The sequence below is a fragment of the Pipistrellus kuhlii genome, unplaced genomic scaffold, assembly GCF_014108245.1.
Source record: "Pipistrellus kuhlii isolate mPipKuh1 unplaced genomic scaffold, mPipKuh1.p scaffold_m20_p_13, whole genome shotgun sequence".
Lineage (NCBI taxonomy): Eukaryota > Metazoa > Chordata > Mammalia > Chiroptera > Vespertilionidae > Pipistrellus > Pipistrellus kuhlii.
The window spans coordinates 7528711-7551613 of NW_023425438.1; the positions used below are offsets into that span (position 1 = coordinate 7528711).

Genomic DNA, 22903 nt, shown 5'->3' on the forward strand with positions numbered 1-22903 from the left:
ATGCATAGCTTACCCTTATTCTGAATATCCCAGGTTATTCTCTTAAATTCAGATTTATGAAGAATAGTAATTTTATACAGGCTTAAAGTCACTCTTTTTAAGGGTGCAGTTTGATGAATTTTGACAAATGCCTACAGTCATGTAATTATCATTCTAATAAAAACAGAGTATTAAAAAAAAACAAAAACGATTCTGCAAAGGGAAGACCACAGGCTGAGCGGCCCACGCCTGACCCAAGCCTGCGCGCCGGGCGGGGCGGGGCCAGCGGGCGGGGAGGGGCGTGGCCAGCGGACATGGAGGGCGTGGCCAGAGGGCGGGGCGGGGCGGCGCGCGTCCGCACCGGGCGGCGATGGCGGCGGACGGCGACTGGCAGGAATTCTACGAGTTCCAGGCGCCGGCCCGCAGCGCCCCGCGCCGGGAGCACCGTCCCGCGGGCGCCGAGGCCGAGGCCGAGGCCGGGCCCGGGCCGGGCGGGGCGGGCGGCGGCCTCCCGGCGCTGGCGCGCAGCCTGGAGGAGAAGCTGAGCCTGTGTTTCCGCCCCGCGGCGCCGGGCGCCGAGCCCCCGCGGGCGGCCGTGCGGCCCATCACCGAGGGCGGCCTCCTGCAGGGCGACGAGTGAGTGCGGCCGGGCCTGCCTGCCCTGCCCCGGCCCCTGCCCCTGCCCCGGGCCCTGCCTGCCCTGCCCCGGCCCCTGCCCCTGCCCCGGGCCCTGCCTGCCCTGCACCTGCCCGGCCCGGCCCCTGCCCCTGCCCCTGCCCAGCCCCGGGCCCTGCATGCCCTGCCCCTGGCCCTGCCCCTGCCCCTGCCCGGCCCTGGCCCCGGTCCCCTGCCCCTGCCCAGCCCCTGCCCCGGCCCGGCCCGGCCCCTGCCCCTGCCCCTGCCCCGGCCCAGCCCCGGGCCCTGCCTGCCTCTGCCCCCGGCCCCGGCCCCGGCCCCGGCCCCGGCCCCGGCCCCGGCCCCGGCCCCGGCCCCCGCCCCGGCCCCGGCCCCGGCCCCGGCCCCGGCCCCGGCCCCGGCCCCGCCCGCGGCCCGGCCCGCTGCCGGCGGCGCCCCGGCGGCAGGCCCCGCCCCGCGCCCTCCTTCCTCTCCTCCGCCCGAGGCCCCGCCCTCCGCGCTCCTCGCTCCCTCCCCGGGCCCTGGGCCCCTGGGTGCCCCCTTCCCCACCTTCCACCCCCGCCTCCTGTCCTGAAACCAGCCCCGGTTTGGGTTAGAGGGAATCTCTTGTGGAGCTTTAGTTAGAGGCAGTGCCTGCTCGGGCACAGGTGTAGCCAATCATTCATTCAGCCAGCCAGCCAGCCAGCAGTTACCGGCCCGTTAAACGCCCAGGCTGCTGAGCACCGGGCACACCTACCCTCCCAGGAGGGCACCACCCAGGCTGGGAGCTGGATTTGTAAACCAGTGTTTGTCTGGGCGTGACAGATGCACTAAAGGGTAGATGTGTAAGATTTAGGAGATTTAAAAGTGTGTGTGTGTGTGTGTGTGTGTGTGTGTGGTAGGGAGTCAGGAAAGACTTAATGGAGAAAGAAGAGGGAAGATTGGATCCTGATGGAGAGGGATGGGAGTTTGCTTGGCAGGTGAAGGAAGGGTTAGCGTCCTCGCTCGAGGGTGCAGCACGTGCAGAGGTAGCGGTGCTGAGGCGGCATTTAAGCCACAGCCATGCATTGGGCCCACCTGACAGCCAGCTATGGCGCAGGCTCCAGAGGCCGAAAAGCAGAGCTGTGGCTGTGAGTCGCTGGGATCTTCCATTCCAGTGGGGAAGACCAATACATAAATAAGTAATTATTACCGAATTATGTAAGTGCGGTGATGGGGGATTCACAGGGTTTTAGGAGAGCTGGGAGAAGGAAGGGATGGAGTTCCTGGGGGCACTTTATTTAGCCACTTAGAATCCCAATGATAATTTGGTTCAATAAGGGTTGGGATTAGGTATGACGGGACCAAAAGGGGGTTAAAAGTGGCGGGAGTGAAAAAACTTGAGCAAATGGTAATGTCAGGGAGAGGTGCCCCCAGAGGCTGTGGGTGAAGTTACTGAAGGGAATAACTGAGGCCGTGGGTGTGGACGGGTTTTCAGAACATCGGTGGGAGGGAGAGCAGAGTCAGGGAAGAATTCTCGTGGGATACAGCTCCACGGGCTTAGAAAGGGGCTCCTGACTTGGTGATCTTTGCTCTCTGAGGCAGATGGTCAGCAATAAGGTAGGAAGCTTGAGAATGGGGATGGGGGTGGGGGTAGGAATGGGTGCCTGTGAGCATGACTGAACTGTGGTTTGGGCCCAGCTGTATTTGGAGATTATATCTTTTAATGTTACTTGTGTACAGTGTTTGGGTGGAATTTATGATTAGATGTTGTACCCAAAGATATGCACTCAGTGGCAATATATGACATTAAAAAATTCTGTTGCCAAAAAGAAGATAGTATTAAGTGTGTAGGTATACCTGTCTATATAATGTAATTTGTATATGTATGAATCACTGGACTCAGGACATATCCTGGATTTATTATGAGTTTGGGTTTATCAAGAGTAACTTCTCAAAACGGATTAGTGGTTTGTACACAGATAAAGTTCCTTATTTTTGTTTCACTTGTACTGGCTGGAAAGTAGTGAGTTTTAGCCTTTGCTTACATCTTAGGATGATGTAAAACTTAAAAACAATCTTACTCTTGAAAACGGTGTTTGGTAGATGATACGTTGGTAATGTGTGTGGCTTGACCTAGGAATGCGTGAGGAATCTCTCTCTTTCCGGGGCCTGTGCTGGTTGCTCTCATTATCCCCTTTCTATTGCACACATCTGCTTTGCATTGCTCGTTAAGAGTCCATTTCATGCTCCTTTCCCCAGGGAGCTGAGAATTCTTGCTCTCAGGCATTGCCTTGAATATCTTCGGGCATGTTGTTGAACTTTTCTGCGCCCCAGTTTTAGTTTTGGTTAAACACAGGGATTGCACTCACCTGCTAAGGCTTTACACCCGAAGGGTCTCGGGGAGGACTCCGTGTCGGTGAGACTTTGACCTTGGAAAGAGCTGTCTCGCCGGTTGTTTATGACTGCTCGTAATACTTGGCGATAAGGATGAAGGCAAGGCCTGTCCTAACTGGAGAATTCTAGAAAACTTGCACTTCAGTGGGGCCGCCCTACTTCCTTCCAGCTACAGTTGTTCTGACCTTGGTGGAGATAGGGGACTATTGATTGTCCTGCCCCTTCTGGACAGATCACATTCAGGCATAGTCACTAGGTGAGTATCCAGTCCGCTGGTCCTTTAATCACAGCCTCCTGGATGGGAAGGGGCAAACAAGCCGTTTCCCCAAAACCCTGGCCTTCCTTCACCTTCTAGAACATCCTCCTGGGGTTTCTGACCAGGGTTAGGTGTTATAGTCAGTGATTCAGCATTTGAAAGTCTCGTACCCAGGAAGGCGCGGGCCTCAAACCCAGCACATGTCACGGTCCAGAAGGCTGCTTCCAGCGTGAGTGTGTTGGCAGGAGAGGCAGCAGAGAGGGGAATCGGAGTGAGCCAGGCATATGGGGGATTTGCTGGGTAAACAGGCCAGTTTTCCCGAGCCTTTGGGTTTACATTTTCAGTGAGGCTAATGGGAGTTCCAAAGCCAAAAACATCATGTCGGGATTTTATGGTTTTGGCAATGATGGTCCTATTGCTTCATCTCTTAGCACCAAATCCCAATGCATTAAATCAAGCGTGTTGCCGCTTTGTTTTGAAGCTTGTGTTCTTATTTCTAGGCCTCTAGTGGTCTGGCTTTTGTATCTTAATGGCTCACACACTTGTAAATAACCCCCACCTAATTATGTCATGGCTTATTCACAGTTAGATACCCATTATACATGTTAGGGTGTGTTTTTTTTTTTCTTTAAGACATGTATGTGCATACCTCTAGCTGGCAAGTAGCTCATAGATGTAATGTTTAACTTCACTTCAATTAAGTTTCATGTCATTTATATCTCCGAAGTCAGTGTTTTTCGTACAAGGTCATGTTTTATTATGCTGGTGATTACCTGGGTACCGAAGCCTGCCTTTTGGTCGTGAAATTGGAGTTCGCTGTCCTTATCTAGCGTGCTTTGGGACTCAGAACATCTCATCTAAATGAATGTTTAGAGTAATTGAGCTGGAAGGGATGTCTGTTTCTTGTTCAAGCCTCTCATTTTATGGGAGGGAGGCCAACAGAGAGGTTAGAGGACGTGGCCAAAGACTCGTCTGAGGAAGAAGATGGATCCTGAGTCTGTTTTCCTGGATGTTGGTCAGGTGCTCTGTTGCCTCCCACACGTGCTGCTGGAGGTGGGGTGACTGCACTCACTGCACCTGTGTGGATTACATTTGAGCTCCCTTTCTTTCCCCTTCCATTTTATCAGTTTTAATCCTTAGTCTCTTATATTACAAATCAGATATTTAACCCTGACCTAACATTACAACCGAATCCTTTCCCCCCCCAGAAGGGATAACAGATCCGATAGAGAGATTATTTACTCTATGAAATGGTCTATATATTGTTTGAAACTTGTAGAAATTTAAAGCAGAGTGTATTTACTACCAGGCTGTAATGACTTAACTTCCCTGTGCTTTAGTCTCCTTGTCGGTAAAATGGGGGGATAACGGTTCTTCATTATACTGGCTTTTTAAAATATTGATTTGACAGAGAGAGAAAGAGAGAGGAAAACATCGGATTGGTTGCCTCCTGCATGTGCCCTGCCTGGGGATCGACCCCACAACTTCTGGTGCAGGGGCTGATGCTCCAACCAACTAAGCCACACAAGCCAGGGCAGCATTGCTGTTGAGAAGTGAGTTATATGTAAGTTGTGTAGAATAGTGCCTGGCACACGTTACTGTGGAAAGTGTCAGTTATCAGCCTGGGAGAGTTTTCCATTTCACTCCACCTTCCCTCAGGACTTCTTGTCAGCCAATTACCTGGTTTTCATTTAGTCCTACTTAGGGTGCTCTGCTTTGTTGATGTTTTTCTGAGAAACAGTGGGCCTTTTTTTCCCTTTGATATTTTTTGGTTTCTTCCACGGTGGTACTGGATATTTATTTAGTAAAAGACGTAGAGAATACTGTCATTGACTGTAGTTTTCGTCCTTTAAGGATCTGGAACGCCCTGACCGATAACTATGGAAACGTGATGCCCGTGGACTGGAAGTCATCCCACACCAGGACCTTGCACCTGCTCACTCTGAACCTCTCGGAGAAAGAGGTAAATCGGAATCGGGCCAGTAGTTTCTTCATAACCAAGTCTGATGATGGAGCTAACACGGGGCATTGTAGGATCCCTTAACACGACCTGCGTGGTTCAGGGTCCGGTTTCTGGAGAAGGCCGCACACTAAAATGAAGAGACTGGAAAAGGGTTAATTTGGGAAAATGGGGGGCCAGGCGGGAGTACCACCTGGCTCTGGCCTTGCTGTCCCTTTTATTGAGGCTATGGGATACATCCAGTACCCTTAAGCAGCTTTGAGAGACATCCATAGCCCTTAGGCAGGTAATAAGCGGATTATCATACCAGTAAGGATTTACATGATTACAAGATGGGGAAGTTGCCTCAGTTACTATTGTCTCAATTAGATAGGTCATGGTTTGCTCTGACCTTTCAGAGCTTCAGGGTTGACCAGCCCTTTACATCTTTTTATTAGTGAGACAATAATTGGTTTCCGGCAGAGCATTTCTGTTTAACCAACATGCATGAGTGGCCTCTTATTTCCAAGCAATTGGACTGGCCCTCTGTTGCTATAACCCACTTATTAGCACATCCCTCCAGTTCTTCCCCAGCACACACTCCCTTTCTTATGTTTACCTAAATTCTCATCACCTGTGTATGAGCATCAATAACCCCGCCTGTTTTTTCTCCCACCTTTAATACAATGTTGATTAGCTGAGAACACTCAGCAGCGAGAATCCTAGCCTTTGGCTTAATACACAGTCATGTGCTACTTAGTGATGGGGATGCATTCTGAGACATGTGTTGTTAGGTTTCCTGTCGTGTGAACATCATAGAATGCCCTCCCACAGACCTGTGTGGTATGGCCTGCTGCACACCTTTGCTCTAAGGCAGAGTTTCCCAAACTTCTCTCATGATGAGAATCACCTGGTGGAGTTGTTAAAGTACCACTAAGAAGTGCTAAACCAGAATTTTGGGGAACATACAGGTAAAATTGTATACTTAACTTAGTGCTCTGTCTTAGATTGTATACTAGTTAAGTATACAATTTTACCTGTATGTAAGTTTGGGAAACACTGCTCTAAGGTATGGCCTATTGCTCCTAGGCTGCCAGCGTGTGCAGTATGCTGCTTTATGAAACAACACAGGACTAAATCCAGCACAAGAGAAAATGGTGTAATTAAGAGACACAAGAAACGTGAGATGTATGAGGTATAACCTGGCACACTGATTTACAGCAAACATTTTTTTTATAATTAGAAAGAATATGCTCTAAAATAACGATAAAAAGTATACTGCAGTAAATATGTAAACCAGTATCGTAACTGTTTATTATCATAATCGGGTAATAGTACAGGTCATGATTATACGTGCTGTATTTTTATACAGCTGGCGGCACAGTAGGCTTCTTTACACCGGCATCTCCACAAACACCCGAGTAATGCGTCACTAGGCAACAGGGATTATAATCTCAGGGGACCACTCTGGTCTGTGCGGTCAGTTGTTGACCCAAACATTGTTATGTGGCCCGTGACCGTGTTGAGGTACTGGAATATCAACCGAGCTAACTTTTTGATGAATTTAATGGCTTGCTTGTTGCCCAAAGGCTACGCATTGGGGATATTGGGGAACCTTGGAAAGTCGTTTCTGTTCTGGGCTTTTCAATGTGTTCTTGGCTAACTGAGGCTGCTGGGTTTGCCTGGTGTGATAAAGCGAAGATGCCTGAGGAAGGAAAATGAGCGCAGGTGATAAGGCAGCAAGGGGGACAGAAGAGATAATTGCGTTAAGTGGAAAATCACCATGTTGGTTAAGCCGAGGAGAAGCGTAGCTACGTTCTGTCCGTTTCAGGGCTGGCTGTTTAATTCCTCATCAAAGAGCAGTGCACACCCAGGCCGGACATTGTGGCATGCTCCTATTTCATTAGTATGTTTGTGCCACTATTGGGGGCTTAATGCAGCAAGCCTGCCCGTATGTTAAGTGGTATTGTTAAGGTTTTGTGAAAATGGTTTCTTACACATGTGATTCAGAAGAGCTTGCTGCCCAGTATTTTCTAGTAAAATACAGAATCCCAGTACAATACTTCCCAGTTGTCAAGTAGTTGTGGAATTCTTACTGTTTGTGCTAATTATTGACCCCATTAGGCTGTTTCACAGACTGACCTGACATACATGTAATAAAAAGGAATGCAACCAAATACCTTATGCTCTGTCTTCTGTTTATTTAGAACGGAGCTATCATTTTGGGCTTAGTTCCAAGTTTCCCTTCCTCTCTGAAGCTTCCTATTAGCGATGTAGCCTTTGCTGACCTCATGGAATTACGATTTTAGACTCGAAAGGAACTTGAAAGAACACTTAATCCAACCTCTCACTTGGGGGGAATCCCCATCTGCAGCATGTCTGACAGATGGTCAGTTAGCCATGGCCTGAATCCTTGTACAGAAGGCAAATGCACTCCTCTCTGTGGGAATCTGTTACACTTGTGGGGTGTGAAAACCCTACAGAACCTACTGGTGCCATAGAAATTGTCTCCTAGGTACTAGTCCCCACAGACTCTGCTCCTGTCTCAAATCACTATTGTGTTCCCTTATTAATCATACTAGAGGTGTATTCATGCACCAGTGGGGTCCCTGGGCCTGGCCTACACCCTCTTGAAATCCAGGACCCCTTGAGGGGTGTTGGAGGGCTGGTTTCGGCCTGATCCCTGCAAGCCTGGCTGAGGGACCCCACTGGTGCACAAATCCATGCACTGGGCCTCTAGTGTGCATATGAGATCTTTGGTTAATCTCTTGCTACCCTCCCCACTTCCCTCTGAGATTCATTAATCTTTTCCATGTTTCCATCCGTGGCTGTGGTTTTGGCTCCTGCACTGAGCATCTGCTCCTTGGTGGTCAGTGTGCATCATAGGTCCTGGCCCGTCGGCTGGTCGCTTAGACTTTTATATATATAGCAGGTCCTCGGGTTACGTTGGAGATCCATTTCCGCAGTGCGATGTAATGTGATTTTCACCAAAAGTTCGCTATATGCACCTATGTCACTCACATGGGACACATACACAGAAGGGAAACAGTAAAAAAAAAATTTAAAAGAAAAATAGCAATTCCTGACCTTTACTTGTGGTAAATAAATAATAAAAAACATAAAGCACATATGCTGAAATGACGGAACTTTTTAAAAAAATAAAAAAATGGGAGATGGCGACATAACCATGAAACGACATACATGGAGTCTGACGTAACCCGAGGACTGCCTGTAGAGATGTCTCTGGGCTGTCATGTGACCTCCTTGTGATGTCTTTGTATTTTTCTCCTTAGTAACTACCACTGTGCCTGGCATGTCGTCAGCACTAAGACAAGTGTTTGTTTACCTCCTGGAAGCATTCTTTGGATTATTCCAATTGTAAATGAAGGCCCATCGGAAATTATTTTGACAAAGGGGGAAGAAATTTGCTGGATCTTTAGGCATCTAGTACAGTCCAAATTCTTCTGTGGGCACATTATTTTCCATCTGAGGCAGCTTCCTTTTCACAGGGAGACGGCACCACCTGCTCTGATGCTGGCACTGAAGGAGTGATGTTTGGCATGCATGGCAAAGAGAAGGCGCGTTTGTGCTGAACGGGAGAGTGAAGAATGATACCCATGAAAGCCAAGGGTAGCTCCCCAAGTCCAAAAGGGATTCCAGCCCTTAACATATGTCATCTCTGTGTGGGAGTGGGCCTAGCGCTCTTTCCGGAATGATGATCCAGGATCATTATCTCTGTTGTCATGGAAATTTGTTCTTACAGCTTCCTGGTATCACTCACATGTTTGGCAATAGCTGTAAACTTATTCTAAATACAGGGACTTCTTGATCATGCTTATATATAGAATGCTTCTGAGTCATTTGCCTCAGGAACATCTGTGCCATCCTTCCCCCACCATGAACATTTTTTCAAGGCCTTCAGCTTTGTTTATGCACTTTCTATCTTTAAGGCTGGAAACAGTAAGAAGATAATAATCTTCCTTAGGAGTAATTTTCAAATTAAAAAACTTTCATTTGTCTGTAAGGGACAACTTATCTATAAGAGGGAAAAATAAGACAAAACTGTGGTCTTCAAGTTACAACATAGAAAAGTGGTGGGAGGGGGAGAGCTGTTACATTTAAAGGTCAGTGAAGGGAATTGTTATGTCTGCTCCATATCATCCATGTGTCATTGTGATCACACTGTGGAATTTTTCATCTCCATGCCTCCTCTCTCATCAAGAGCCTAATCTCTTGACCAAGTATGTCAAACACAAAGGCTAACGTGAGCCTGTGGGCTGCGAGTTTGACATGTTTGCTCTTGACCTTCTTACTTAAAAGAATAACTATTATAGTTTAAAAAGTAGGACTTAACATGGGAAAGCACCCTCTGCCCTGCTTACCCCAGATTTGTTCCCACTTGCCAGAGGCGACCACTTTCAGCTACTTCACCTATTTCTTCTAACAGATAACATACTCATCATTTTTTTTGACTTTTCAATTCCCAGAGGATGAGGGTTTAGCTCTCTCATGGTCCTCTCTCTAACCCCAACACCATAGTCCTTATAAAAATTTACCTTTCCCCTATCTTTCCAATATATTTACATCAAAACATTGGGTTAAACTAATTGCCATTTATATTGATTATTTAAATATTTACAGGTGACCCATTTTACTCTATGATTAAATTTTCATTTGTAATTTTTTTTTTCCTTAGGGTAACTTTAATTGGCTTTTTTTGATTTATTTAGGTTATCAGTAGCTCACTAATTCAACCTCAACAAAGCCATAAAACTAATTTTAGTAATTGAAATAACTAGATAATCAATAGGTCTCTTTCCCCTCTCTTTTTCTTAATGCTTTTCTTGATGCCCTCAGCAGTTAACAATTCTAATCTGAACTAGTTACTCTAGTTTAACTTCACAGCCATCATTCTGGGATCTTCACTATCATTACCAGAATTCCTTTCACCTCTTTCATGTATTTTGGTTTTCCTCCTCGTTTTAATGGAGCATATTCTGCAGTAGCTTCCCGAGAAAAGGCACATACACGGGAAGTCATTTTTTTGAGAACTTGAATGTCTGAAAATGTCTTTATTCTAAATCCTCACCTAGTTGTTTAGCTGGGGTTCTAGGGTGGAATTAATTGAAATGCAAAAATTATATTCATTGTTTTCTAGCTTCTGTTGTTGCTGTTGAGAATTGAAGTGACATTTGACACCTGGTCCTTTTAATGTGACAGATTTTCCCCGCTGGAAGCTTTGAGGTTCTTTCTCTCACACAGTGTTCTGAAACTTCCCAGTGATATGCAGAAGGCCGAGGCCAGGCCTCCTAGGCTGACGGGGCATTGAGAAACAGAATGAGCAGGTGTGCCCTCCCTGTGGGACGGCGTGGAGCTGCTGTCTGCGGGAGGAGGTAGAGCCGGGAGTGCTGACGGCTGCTCTCCCGGCCTCGGGTTCTGAAGGGCAGCCCACCTGTGTCCCTTCGCGTGCCTCACGTGCAGGTTTCTTACTCTGTGGGCCTCGTTCACCACGAAACTCCCCACAATCCTGTACAAGGAACTGGGGAGGAAGGAGGGAGCTCCAGTATTCAGTTGTATCCTCTATTTTATGTGTATTCTCTGCAGTAGGAAATAAAATAACCTTCCCAGGTAAAGTACTATTTTTAGAATTATGTGCTATCTGATAGAAACACATGGTTGCTTCTTACATAGTTCATTTCTGCCCATTTGCTCTTTGGGAACTCAGTGTGTGCTACTCCTTGAAGAACAGAGTTCTAATTTTGGGTCTTTCCTCACCTGAACAGTCATGTTACGTAGGTGACAGGTAGATGATCACGTGTGCATGTTAACCTGCTGAGTTTTCCAGGCGAGGTCTTTACAATGACTACCAGTACTAAACTCTAAGTCATTAAAAAAGGGGCTGTTTCTTTTGGTATGGACAGGGTTCAGGGACACCAACTAGGCCTGGTGTGATGCCCCAGGCTGCCAATAGCAAGCATACCAGCACCATCTGGCATGAAGAGTTCAAGAGGGAGAGGAGTTACCAGATGCTGGAGAGAGAGCTGCTTGACAGGAGCTGCGGCCATTGGTCTGGCAGCAAGGGAGTCAGCAGTATGAACGCCCTGCCCTCATCTCCCCACTCTCAGTCTCCTTAGTGTCTGCCAGCGGTCTGTAACCCCGGAAGCCTGATGTTCCGGGCATCATCTGATGCAGTCTTCAAATGTCGGCCTGCTGGGGCACAGAGCGGCATGGAGAATGGAGGTGGGGCAGCCTCCACCACAGTCAGGTGTAAACATGTTTGGAGCCCAGAGATCCTCTTTGTTGTTTGGAAGAAGAGATGCGCAGCTGACAGGGCCAAGTGCGACCCTCACGGGCAGTTCCTGTCTGCCAGGGAGCTGATCACCCAGGCTTTCCTCTGGATGCTAGAAGTTAGTTTGCAAGTAATGATGTTTTCTGTGGAATGCTAATGTATACCCATCTTACTCTGAGGTTGTTAACTAAATAACTCTTGCTGTCTACTCCGCATTTGCTGTCATTGTCATTCTCTGCAGCTTCTAGCTAATGCCCTGTCCCTCTTTTTGTACTCATCAGCCAGCTTTGGTAGCAACCTCTCTCATGGGAAAAACAGCTGAGTGTGTGTCTGTGATGGGCACCATGGGATGCTTGCAGCCCTTAGCAGTTTCATAGTTCCTTATTCTGTGTGGCTCATTTGCGTTGGAGGGGAATGTGTAAAGCTCTCCACTCGCTGCCTGGCACAGAGCAGCTGTGATAATTTCTCCCTCTGGAGGGGGCGTTCTCAGCTGATGCTTCCTCTGCCGTCGTCTTTACCCAGACCCAGAGGTCCGGCCTCTCATCGTGCGTTCTTCTGCTTTTAGGTAAGTGACAGCCTGCTCTTGGATCCATCAGACGAGGAGGAGTTGAGAGAACAGCTGGACATGCACTCGATCATCGTCTCCTGTGTTAACGACGAGCCCCTCTTCACTGCGGATCAGGTACCGAGGAGGTTCCAGCGAAGGGAGAGGGAGCCCTGAGCTGAAACAGGATTTGTTACTGTGGCCACAGGTGATGGGTTGTGGGAATTGACTTGTTTTTCCTGTATTTTCTGCTTATGTAGCTTAATAGTTGGCCCTTCCCCCGAGAGGAGAAGAAAGTCTCTCAGCTCTGAAGCAGGTGGGATTATGGGAGTTGGAAGATTTTCCAATATAGGCAATTTCCCATGCTAAGCATTGTTAAAACAGGACAGCGAGTTACTAAGGGAGGGTTATTGCTTATACTGAAATCGCAAAAAATATTGTGATTTTCTTTTTTCGTTAGATCTAGCCTACATTATATAGGTAATTTATAATGTATCTGTTAGACATCATCTTGTTTCTCCCCCAGACCGGTGCAGAAGCGCTGGGTGGACATGCTGTGTGCTCTGGAGAGAAGTGGGCATTATGCCTATGGAATGCACTATAATGTCAGCCCTGTATTCATTTAGAACCAGTCGAATCAGCTCGCTCATTCTCCAAATACTCTTCCCACCTCCTTTGTGTTGTCAAAATGCCATGCAAAAACTTCTTCCTGAAACAAGCGTTCCATGGCCACTTGGACGTGACTTCTATCACACGGTATTGTTAGGCCAGGAAAGCAAGGTCAGGCAAGAGAGAGAGATGTTATGTTCAGGTTGGGAGTCATTAAAAATGTGTCATTTTGATGCTCCTTAGCCATATTTGGATTGTTCTAGGCCCGGGGAGAGAGTGAAGTGTTTAAAAAGGAATAGGTTAGAGGGCTGAGTGGGGTTGTGTGAGATATTTCAGGGAAACGTGACCCCGAGAATCACCGACTCCTCGGGCATCTTTGTGCATGCCACAGGCTTCCCTGCTTTTAGGAGTTAGAGAAGCAGATGGCACAGCCTAGCTCAGCACTTCCTCAGTGCCCGTTTTTGGAAAATATTCTTGCTAATTGACATACTTCCCACCTCCTTCAGGTTTACTTTTGTGCTTCCTTATTATAAGTGTTACATGTTGATTCACATTGTATTTTTTCTAATGTTTTATTTTAAATTCTTAGGTCTTTTTTTTCTTCTAACGAGTGATTTATTTATTTATTTATTTATTTTTTTACATTTTTCTCGAGTTTTATCTCTTAACTTTAAAATCTGGAACAGGAGAAGATGCTGTTGTAAACTTTGAACAACATTGCTTATGACAATAGGCAATTGCTTAAATTAAGGCAGATAATATTTCTTTTAAAAATACACTTTTATTGATTTCAGAGAGAGGAAGGGAGAGAAGAGAGACATAACAATGATGAGACTCATTGATCAGTTGCCTCCAGGCATGTGCCCTGACCAGGAATCAAACTGTGATCTCCGGGTTCATAGGTCGATATTCAGTCACTGAGCCATGCCTACCCAGCAAGGCAGATATATTTCTGAAAATTTTCTGCTTCTGTGCAGCTTTCTTTATTCTCTTTAATCTTTTGCATTTTAAGTAACTTTATGTCCCTTCACCTTCCATTGAATTAATATATGAAAATTTTTTCCTGCTAATGTTAGAGGAGAATTTTGCTGCTTACAGAGGTAATTTCTGGCTTTGTACGTAACTTCCTTATACGGTTGTATTGTCTAAAATAATTGTACGTCAACTTGATGAAACGGCGTTAGGTTGAGCACTTGCTTGTGGTAGGCGATGTCTTTTCTGTCCTTTCCTTCTGTCTGACTGTCACTGGGATCTGCTTCCAGCATGTCTGAAGTGAAGGGTGCATGTGTGTGCAGCACCAGCTCCCAGACATGGCAAGGCCTGGCCGGGCCTCCCGACTCGCGATGGGCACAGTCAGTCACATCCTACCTGTGTGTGCTCAGCACATGGTACTTTTGTGGGTGAACCGTGTTCATCTTTACAACCCAACGTGGCTACCGAGAGTGCCCACTCCTGCGCACGGCTGGTCAGTGGGGGAGTCAGTGCCCCTCTGCTCAGGGGGCCTCCCGTGCGCACCGTGTGCGGGGGTCCACTGTCCGTGTCTGTGATTAACGGTGGCGTGTGCATTTTGGAAGGTTATTGAAGAAATCGAAGAGATGATGCAGGAGTCACCTGACCCGGAAGACGACGAAGCGCTCACACAGTCCGATCGGCTGTCCATGCTCTCCCAGGAGATCCAGACTCTGAAGAGGTCCAGCACAAGCAGCTACGAAGAGAGTAAGAGACCCTCCTTAACTCAGTGCTCTCTGTGCTTTTCCGTACATTTCACACGTGGTGTGGCTGTCCCCGGCAGTCTTTGATGCTCAAGGCTGGGTGGCGAGGCCTTCTCCGCTTTCCACTAATGCTTGGGCATGTTTTGACCAGGGACTAGGTCACAGTCACCTTTGAATCCTGTGTCACTCAGCTCGGGCTGCTGTAGCAAAGCACCGCAGTCTGGGAGGCTGAGACAGACATTGTGTCCTCACCGTTCTGGCTGCTGGAAGTCCCAGCTCAGGGCGTCAGCAGGGCAGGTCTCTTCTGAGCCTCTCCTGGGCCTGCAGAGGCTGTCTCTCTCTGTCCCCTCCCGGCCTTGCTCTGTGAGCATCTCTTAGTCTCCGTTCATAAGGGCATCGGTCCCGCTGGATTAGGGCCCACTCTCAGGACCTCATTTTCAGTTAATTCTCCCTGAGGCCCCTCCTCCAGAACAGTCACAATCTGAGAGGTGCTGGAGGTCGGGACTTGTGTGACATCCTCTCTCTCTCATGAGGGGATGGCCGAGAAAAACTCACATGGGGTTCCAGTGCATAGTCTTCCTTTGGTCTTCGCAGTACTCAGTAACATGCACACACTGGGGCCTGTGTGATTAAACATGCATTCAGTTTAACTTTCACACGGACGTCTCTCTCCAGAATCGCGCCGGAACCCTGCGAACCTGCTGGCGGTTTCTTGTCAGCAGGCAGTTTCTGCACTCCGTCGGCTTTTCCCTGTGCTCGTTCTTTCCTTCGTACAATATTTTCAGTCTTGATTGATGATGGATTTAGACAAGTAAAAAAGTTTCTTCTCAGCCCTTTGAGAAGTAACTTTGCCCACCTACTCCTATGTTACACCTGCCCACGAGAAGTTTGAGGATTCTGAGATCACCAACAGTTAATTGTTTAACATGGGTGGGGAACCTTTTTTCTGCCAAAGGCGATTTGGATATTTATAACTTAATTCTCGGGTCATACAGAATTATCAGCTTAACAATTAGCCTGCTGTATTTGGTCAGACATTTAAGTAACTCACCCCGAAGGCCTAGGCAGGGGTTATTGAAGCAATGACTTTGTGGACCTCGTCTGGCCCGCGGGCTAGAATGTGGCATTGCCCCTGGGCATGAAGCACTGCTGTGCCCACCGGAAACATTGGTGCCTCAGCGTCTGCTGTGCTTCCTTTGGCCACAGGGGTGAAAAGGCTCCCGGTGTCTGAGCTCAATGAACTCCTGGAGGAAATTGAGACCGCCATTAAGGAATACTCGGAAGAGCTGGTGCAGCAGTTGGCCCTGCGAGATGAACTGGAGTTTGAAAAGGAGGTGAAGAACAGCTTCATTTCTGTCCTCATTGAAGTGCAGAACAAACAGAAGGAGCACAAAGAAACAGCCAAGAAAAAAAAGAAACTCAAGAACGGCAGCTCCCAGAACGGGAAGAAGGAGCGAAGCCACGTGCCCGGCACAGTAAGTGATGTTTTACAGGAGGCATGGCGCCGTGGAAACGGTTTCCATGGCGATCCCAGCTTTCCAGGCAGCTCCGGGGGCGGGCACAGGTCCAGGAGTGGGGCGCTTCTCCCCAGAGTGCTGATGGGATTCTGCTCAGGACCACCACTGGGTGCAGCCCCTCCAGAGGTGTTTTCCTGGGGAAGGCCTAATGCTTATCAGCCTGATCCAGTTCTGACATGTTTAGGAAAGAAGTAGAAGGAAGAGGCAGAATAAAAAAAGGCTGGGCTTTCGTTTGTCCCAAAGAAACAAAGCTTTAGAAGTGACCATTTTAATACATCAGAATATTGTTGGTGCTTACTTATGTTGGGCTGGTGCATTGATGAAGGGTGTTTTTTGTTTTTTTGGTTTTTCTCTTATTTTTGCTTCTCTCTTATGGGCTGTAGAAAAAAAATGAAAAGGGGGTGGGTACATTGAGAGGTAGCCGAGCTGTGCTGAGCCTAAAAGCACAGATTGGCTTGGAAACAGTTACCTCCTGATTTGTCAACCAAGTTGGAAACTTGATAAACTGGAATATTACTGATTGGTGAAAACAAGTTTGGAGTATTTGATTCTTTGAGTCTGTATATTTTTTGTTTCCTGCTTTTTCATTTTAAATAGTAATCCTTTTAATTTCACTTGATTAAAATTTATCATAAATATAACAGTCAATTATGAGATGTATTTCCTTATTGATTTTATGCTCTTTCATCTTGCTATGACCAGTTGAGACCTTGTGTATTGCCCCTTCATTTTGTTTGTGTGAAAGAATGTTAAGTTTTACTTTTAAAGTCTAATGATTAGACAAAGGGATCCATTTTTCTAAAGGGCACATACCTTTTATGGTATTGATAACATGGCAATGCAAATCACCACCACAAAGCAGCTATAATGATTTGTAATAATAGAAATTCTGTCTTTAAGTCTTGATTTGCTATTTCTAAAGAAAAGCTATCGGAGCGATAGATCTCCCGGGCCACATGCTGATGGAATCCAGGAAAGAGAATGCTGTCTGGGTTGCTGGGCCACCAGGGAGCAGTAATACAAACAAATTGAATCTTACCATATATAGCCTATTCATTGTACTGTGTTTGGCCTGTGAGTAAATGGGTGTTTTCTTACTGTAATGTCTATCTGTACATATAACAGATATAACTTGTAAACTGACATTGAAAATGTTAAAGGGTACAAAATATTTTCAAGAAATGGCAATATTGACAGCATAGGTGTTTGATCACTTCCATTGACTACTCTTGGAAAAAAGATACTAAAAAACCCCCAAACATTTATTTTAATACACAATCATGGAAAGTTTGCTTTAGAATATCAGGGACAAATATATCTCTTACTTAAAAAATTGCACCCTTTACATCACCCAATTATACAAATATGATTAATAAAATACTCAGTGTAAAGGTTATATAGCATGGTTGGTGATTTCTGCCTGTCTGCTTTTAGGGATTACATGTAAATCCTCTACTTATTGGTGCTGACACTTGGATTCAGAAAATAAATTTATCCCCAAAGGGGTGTAAAGGTTGCTTCTTATAACTCCCATATACAAAGGGTTAGAGCGGATTCACTGTGTAATTTTACTTGGCATTTGTATTGAGCAGTTAGGTCTTATTTGAACCTTTATTAGTCTGGAAATAGTCATAGTAACAGTAATTGTTAAATATTTGAACTTGTGAAGTTCCCTCTTGAATCCTGATCTATTTGTTCAAAATCTTTAATCTTTAAGGCTAGGGATGGCATTGCTAAGCTTGTGGCACTCTAGCTTCTCGAACCTAAAATGCCAGAGAAAGACCGTCCCATCTGTGACAAAAGGAGCCTGAAACCTGGGGTTCGGAAAATAGAGGTGGGGCTCAGAGAACCCAGAAGTGAAAGGGTCAGTTGGAGAAAGAGAGCCCCAAGGTGCTGCCTTCCCAGACATGGTATGTACCTGCAGTGTTGGCAAGGCGGATCTCTGTGCCTTCGCTATTGTCAGTGATACTAAGTCTAACAATTGGTAGCGTGCCCAGCTGGTGTTGCTCAGTGGTTGAGCATCAACCTATGAACCAGGAGGTCATGGTTCAGTCCCAGGTCAGGCACATGCCCTGGTTGCGGGCTCCATCCCCAGTGTGGGGCAGGCAGGAGGCAGCCAGGCAGTGATGCTCTCTCATCGATGTTTCGCTCTTGCTCTCCCTTCTCTCTGAAATCAATAATGGTGACTTTTTACAGATAATCATGTGTCATCTGGTTTCTAATTAATTAGTCACGTTTTTCTTTCTACCTTAGATACTATTTTGTTTTATGAGCAGGACTTGGACTTTTCCCTTAAACGTGGAATACTTTCATTTTTCCTTATGTGTGTTTCAGTGAAACAACATCAGCTTGTAGTTGGTATAACGCTTTACCCAGAATTGCTAGCTTGTTTAGCTTATTCTCTTTGCTCTAAAGATACTGTAATGGAATATCTGGTAGAAATAGAGCAGAGGTGAACTTTACAGCTGTTAATCTTGGAGACTTGTTTTGTTTCAAACATATTCCGCAGTGAAAAAACTGGGGCTTAGGGTTGCTATTTAGAGCATTAGAAAATTTCTTTGGGAAATTTTTCTAATGAAAATTTGATGAAATATGGAGGAAAACGCATGTTTTATAGAATGAAATGTTACCTTGATTTGTTTTTTATTTTAATTTTAGAAATAAATGTTGGGAAAGCTAACACAACATTCAGTCACCAGCAGCTAGGTGTCTTCCCCGGGCCAGGCATGCTGTGGATGCAGCGCTGAGGGAGATGGGCAAAGCCATGCCTCCCGGAGCTTAGGACTGATGGGGGAGACAGGCAATAAACAAGAAAAAGAATGACTAGACAAGGTAATTGTAGGAATAATACACGTTACCAGGAAACAGAAGGCTGGGTGAGGTGGTCCATAGCGACAGGGCTGAGGAGCTGTTTTCCACAGGGCAGTCACAGCGTCTCTGCTCCTGATTGGCAGGGCGGGCTGTCCTGTCCCGTGGCTGCTCGCTCTCTGGAGGGGTGGCTGGAGGAGCAGATTTTCTCTTTGAAAAGTGACACCCAGGGAGCAGGGAACTTTGCATCTCCCTGTCTTGTGGTTCAGCATCTGGAGGAGCAGAGGGCGGGTGGGGACCGGGAGGATGCTGTTGGTCAGTGGGCGTCTCTTCGAGCGGACTGCTGTCGGAGGCATTGGCGCTTCTGTGCATCCGCTGCCTGTGTGTGGAGTGGCCTCCTTTCTTTTTCCTCTGTACGCTTGGGGGGTTCTTTTTTAAAGCTCATCCTTCAAAATCGTGGTCAAGACAAAATCATTGTCTTCCTCTCTTAGAACCTTCCTCAAGACTCCCCCTCCTCCACTGTGGGATTGACTCCTCTCGTTTTGGGTTAGTATTCCTCCTCTTAATGAGTCTGTTAGCACTGCCATTGGGTTTTTGTTTTGTTGGTTTTCTTGTCTGTCTGTGGCATGGTTTTCTAAGGATAGAAAATGTGACTGTGTCTCCTTGGTATCCTTAGTCCCAACATTGGGAACCTAATACATGTCTGCTGAGTAAATGCATGACTAAAAGATCAGCTTGCGAATCTGTATTCTTACCTGGGTCTTTTCGCCAGGTGCCAGCCCCCTGGAGGCTGGATGGGAATATTGGAACTGCTGGTTAGGAGCTCTGCTTGAACCTGCTTCTGCCACTGGGCACGTACCCCTTTGAGTTCCAGAGGGATTAAACGGAATAATGTATGTGCAAGTCTAGCGTTACCCCGAGTAAACGCTAGTTATTATATGTCCAATTGCCCACAAGACATTTCTCCCTGAATATCTTGTAGGAATCTGAAATTTATCCTATCCAACCAAGTTACCATTTTCCTGAAGTTGAAAGAAGGTAGCGGAGAAGTGGCAAAGGGGCTGATCCGTACCTGCCCTCCCTTTTCTAAGTAGTTGTGCTTGAAACGATGAAGTTTGCCTTGTACACATACTCGCATATAAATATTAACACGTTTTCAACAATAGTTTGTTGATGGTTGATATTACTCTGCATTTTACTTTATTGCAGAGAGCATCCCTAACCATTAGTGTGGGACTATAAAATGGAAGGCCATTGTAGGGCGGAGAGAATCGTGGCTGTGTCATGTTTATGTTTTAATAATTTACACCTATGAATTATGAAGTGGAACAGTTTATTTTAGGAAACAGCATTACACATATCCATTTTTTAATATTTTACTGTTATGTATTGTTCGTATTTTGCAATGCGGTTAATGTAATAAAGTCAGGAGTTGAGTCCTGATTCCTTTATGTCCTGGCGAGTTTTGTTAATTGTTCGTTAATATAATACAAATTTGAGTAAAGACCATAGTATGCCAAGAAATCGGTTTTTGTTTTGTTTTTTAATATATTTTTATTGATTTTGTACAGAGAGGAAGGGAGAGAGATAGAGAGCTAGAAACATCGATGAGAGAGAGTCATCAATCAGCTGCCTCTTGCACACCCCCTACCGGGGATATGCCTGCAACCAAGGTATATGCCTTTGACCGGAATCGAACCCGGGACCTCTCAGTCCCCAAGCTGTTGCTCTATCCATTGAGCCAAACCGGTTTCGGCAGTATGCCAAGAAATTGTATTATTATATACTTAGTTTAGAGTATACATATGTATCAGGAAAGAAATTATAAATTTTTAGGATTAGTTATGTTACTCTAGTTTTAGTGCCTCTGAAATGTTTGGCAATACATAATTTAATTAGCATATTAATATTAAATTATATAAAAATTTAAAAAGATCTCTAGATACAAAAATATTACATTATTTGATACTATTTCACTTAACTCCTAACTTTGAAAATCTTTATATCACATCTTTCTATTCTGAGACTGAATTTATAAAATAGTAGTTTAATAGTCAAGACATTTTCAAGTACTTATCTGTTTGGCATAATTTATTTTTCGTAGATCTAATTTTTTTGAGAAAATTATCTTTTGTATAATTTGCATTTATAATTGCTTTATAGTTCACATTAAAATTATTTGATTTGAAGAAGTGTCAAAATAAGCAAAATCAATTTTCACATTTTAAGCAATATCTTAATCATCATTTGAATAATTTCACTGGAAATTTTTAAAAAGTAATTCTTTACTGTTGAAAGTATTACGTATGCTCCCTTTCCCCCCATCCCAGGCCTCTCTCACCTTCCTGTTGTCTGTGTCCGTGGGTTATGTATGTATGCATACAAGGTCTTCGGTTGGTTCCTCTCATCCCCCTCTCCCCCATTACTTGGTCATTTTTTACATTTAACTATTGCTTTCAATTCTGTTTTCTCATGTTTTTTTATTTTAAGAATTATAATTTATTAAAAATGAAAACTACTTTATTTTTTAAATATATTTTTATTGATTTCAGAGAGGAAGGGAGAGGGAGAGAGAGAAACACCAATGATGAGAGAGAATCATTGGTTGGCTGCCTCCTGCATGCCCCTCATTGGGGATGGAGCCCGCAACCTGGTCATATGCCCTGACTAGGAATGAAACCATGACCTCCTGGTTCATAGGATGATGTTCAATCACTGAGCCATGCCAGCTGAGCAAAAGCTACTGTTTTATAAATTAATTTTGAAAATGGTCAAACTATTGACAATGATGTGATTTATAAATAATATATTTTAATTTCACTTTATTTTAGAAGTCATGAGTATAAAGAATATAAATGGAGTATAGTTTAGAATGAAAGCATTTCTTAATTGCCTTTCCTAACCTTTTTTTCTGACATTGAGCTTTGATATTGAAAGTTTCAAAAGATTTTCTGGCTAGAGATCTGTACCAGTTGGTATCAGATGAGGCTAAAAATTTGGTAGCAAAATAGTCTGAATTTCCTGGCCTCCTGGTTAGTTTTGCGTCTTTGTCTTGGATCCTGCTTTCTGTGAAATTAGTTGGCCTGTGCCAGGCATAGATTGGGTCGAGGTGTTTAGGACTCCATAAAAGAGTTAACAAGCTATGACACTATGTCTGATTCCAGTTGCCTTTCAGTTTACATAGAGTGTTAGCCGTATTCTTCCTATTGTTAAGGAAGACCTTGAATTACCTAAAAAGGTTACTTGTTTTCTGTTTTAGCTTTTTGGCCGATTTCTATATTCAGTTACAGACAGTAGTGTATTTTCTTCATGTTATCTTCAGTCCTTAAGCCATGAAGACTGTAATCAGGAACTTGTTATTTCTCAGTTGTCATTTTATTCAATGAGGAGAATGTTTTTACTGTTCTGGAGAGAGGTAAAAAGATATGGTTATTTCTCCAGGGGAATTTTGTCCCAAATGTTACTCTAACCTTTTTAAAGGAATAACCTAGACATTTTTTTTTTTTTTGCGTATTTATATTTGCTGAACACTTGCTAAAATACTTCCCCTGGATGATCTCATTGAATTGTCACAACCACCCTATGAAGTAGACATTATTATTATTCCTGCTCTTTCATAAATGCGTTTAGGTCACAAAACCAGCGTGCCTGGGAGCCAGGCTGTGCAGGGCTCTGCAGGGGGCAGTGCAGGGATGACACCCCCTTCAGTTCGGAGTTATGCGGCCTGTTGTGGGCGACCTTGGCTCGTTATAGATTTAAAAATGATCATCTGTGTCTCCTTGGTTTTGTCTGAGAACAGGTTCTGTCTTTAGAAGAATGGCTGGTTAGACTTTTCATACTGACGCACCCAGGGAGGACATGATCACGGGACGCTGGCACGTATTCTCGGCACATGGTGTGGCTGAAGCCCCTTGCGTGGCGAGCCCCTTCCCTGGCACTTGGCATGTCACTCTGGCAGTGCCAGGGGAACGACGAGTGAATTCCGTAGCGCTTAATCGCCTTCCTGCTTTGGAGGGGCTCCTACCTCCAACCCCACTGCGAGGGCCTGCGTGGTGTCAGCCTCATGAAGACGGCGGAGAGGGCATGTCTTCCCTCCGGCCAGGGCCACAGGGCACCGGCTCTCAGGGGAGAATGTAGTCTCTCTAGACGAGGGGAAGGTTACCAAAAGGTAAACATGGTCTGTCTGAGGCTTTATCTTTGTAAGATTCCTTTTGCCTCCCCCCAGGTCGTGCTGGTTTTCACTGGGAGGCCACAGGGCA

The 22903-nt window shown here is 45.6% G+C and overlaps 1 protein-coding gene across 2 annotated transcripts in view; it reads left to right on the top strand.

The window, feature by feature from the left end:
- The first annotated feature begins 307 nt into the window (after positions 1-307).
- Positions 308-22903, top strand: part of FEZ2 (fasciculation and elongation protein zeta 2) — a 34570-nt gene continuing 11974 nt past the window's right edge. For both annotated transcript variants that reach the window (XM_036434769.2, XM_036434770.2), the window contains exons 1-5: positions 308-615; positions 5081-5189; positions 12020-12136; positions 14182-14323; positions 15526-15794. In XM_036434769.2, coding sequence (XP_036290662.1) covers positions 350-615; positions 5081-5189; positions 12020-12136; positions 14182-14323; positions 15526-15794 — 903 coding nt within the window. In that variant the 5' untranslated portion in view covers positions 308-349. The remainder of the gene's footprint in view (positions 616-5080; positions 5190-12019; positions 12137-14181; positions 14324-15525; positions 15795-22903) is intronic.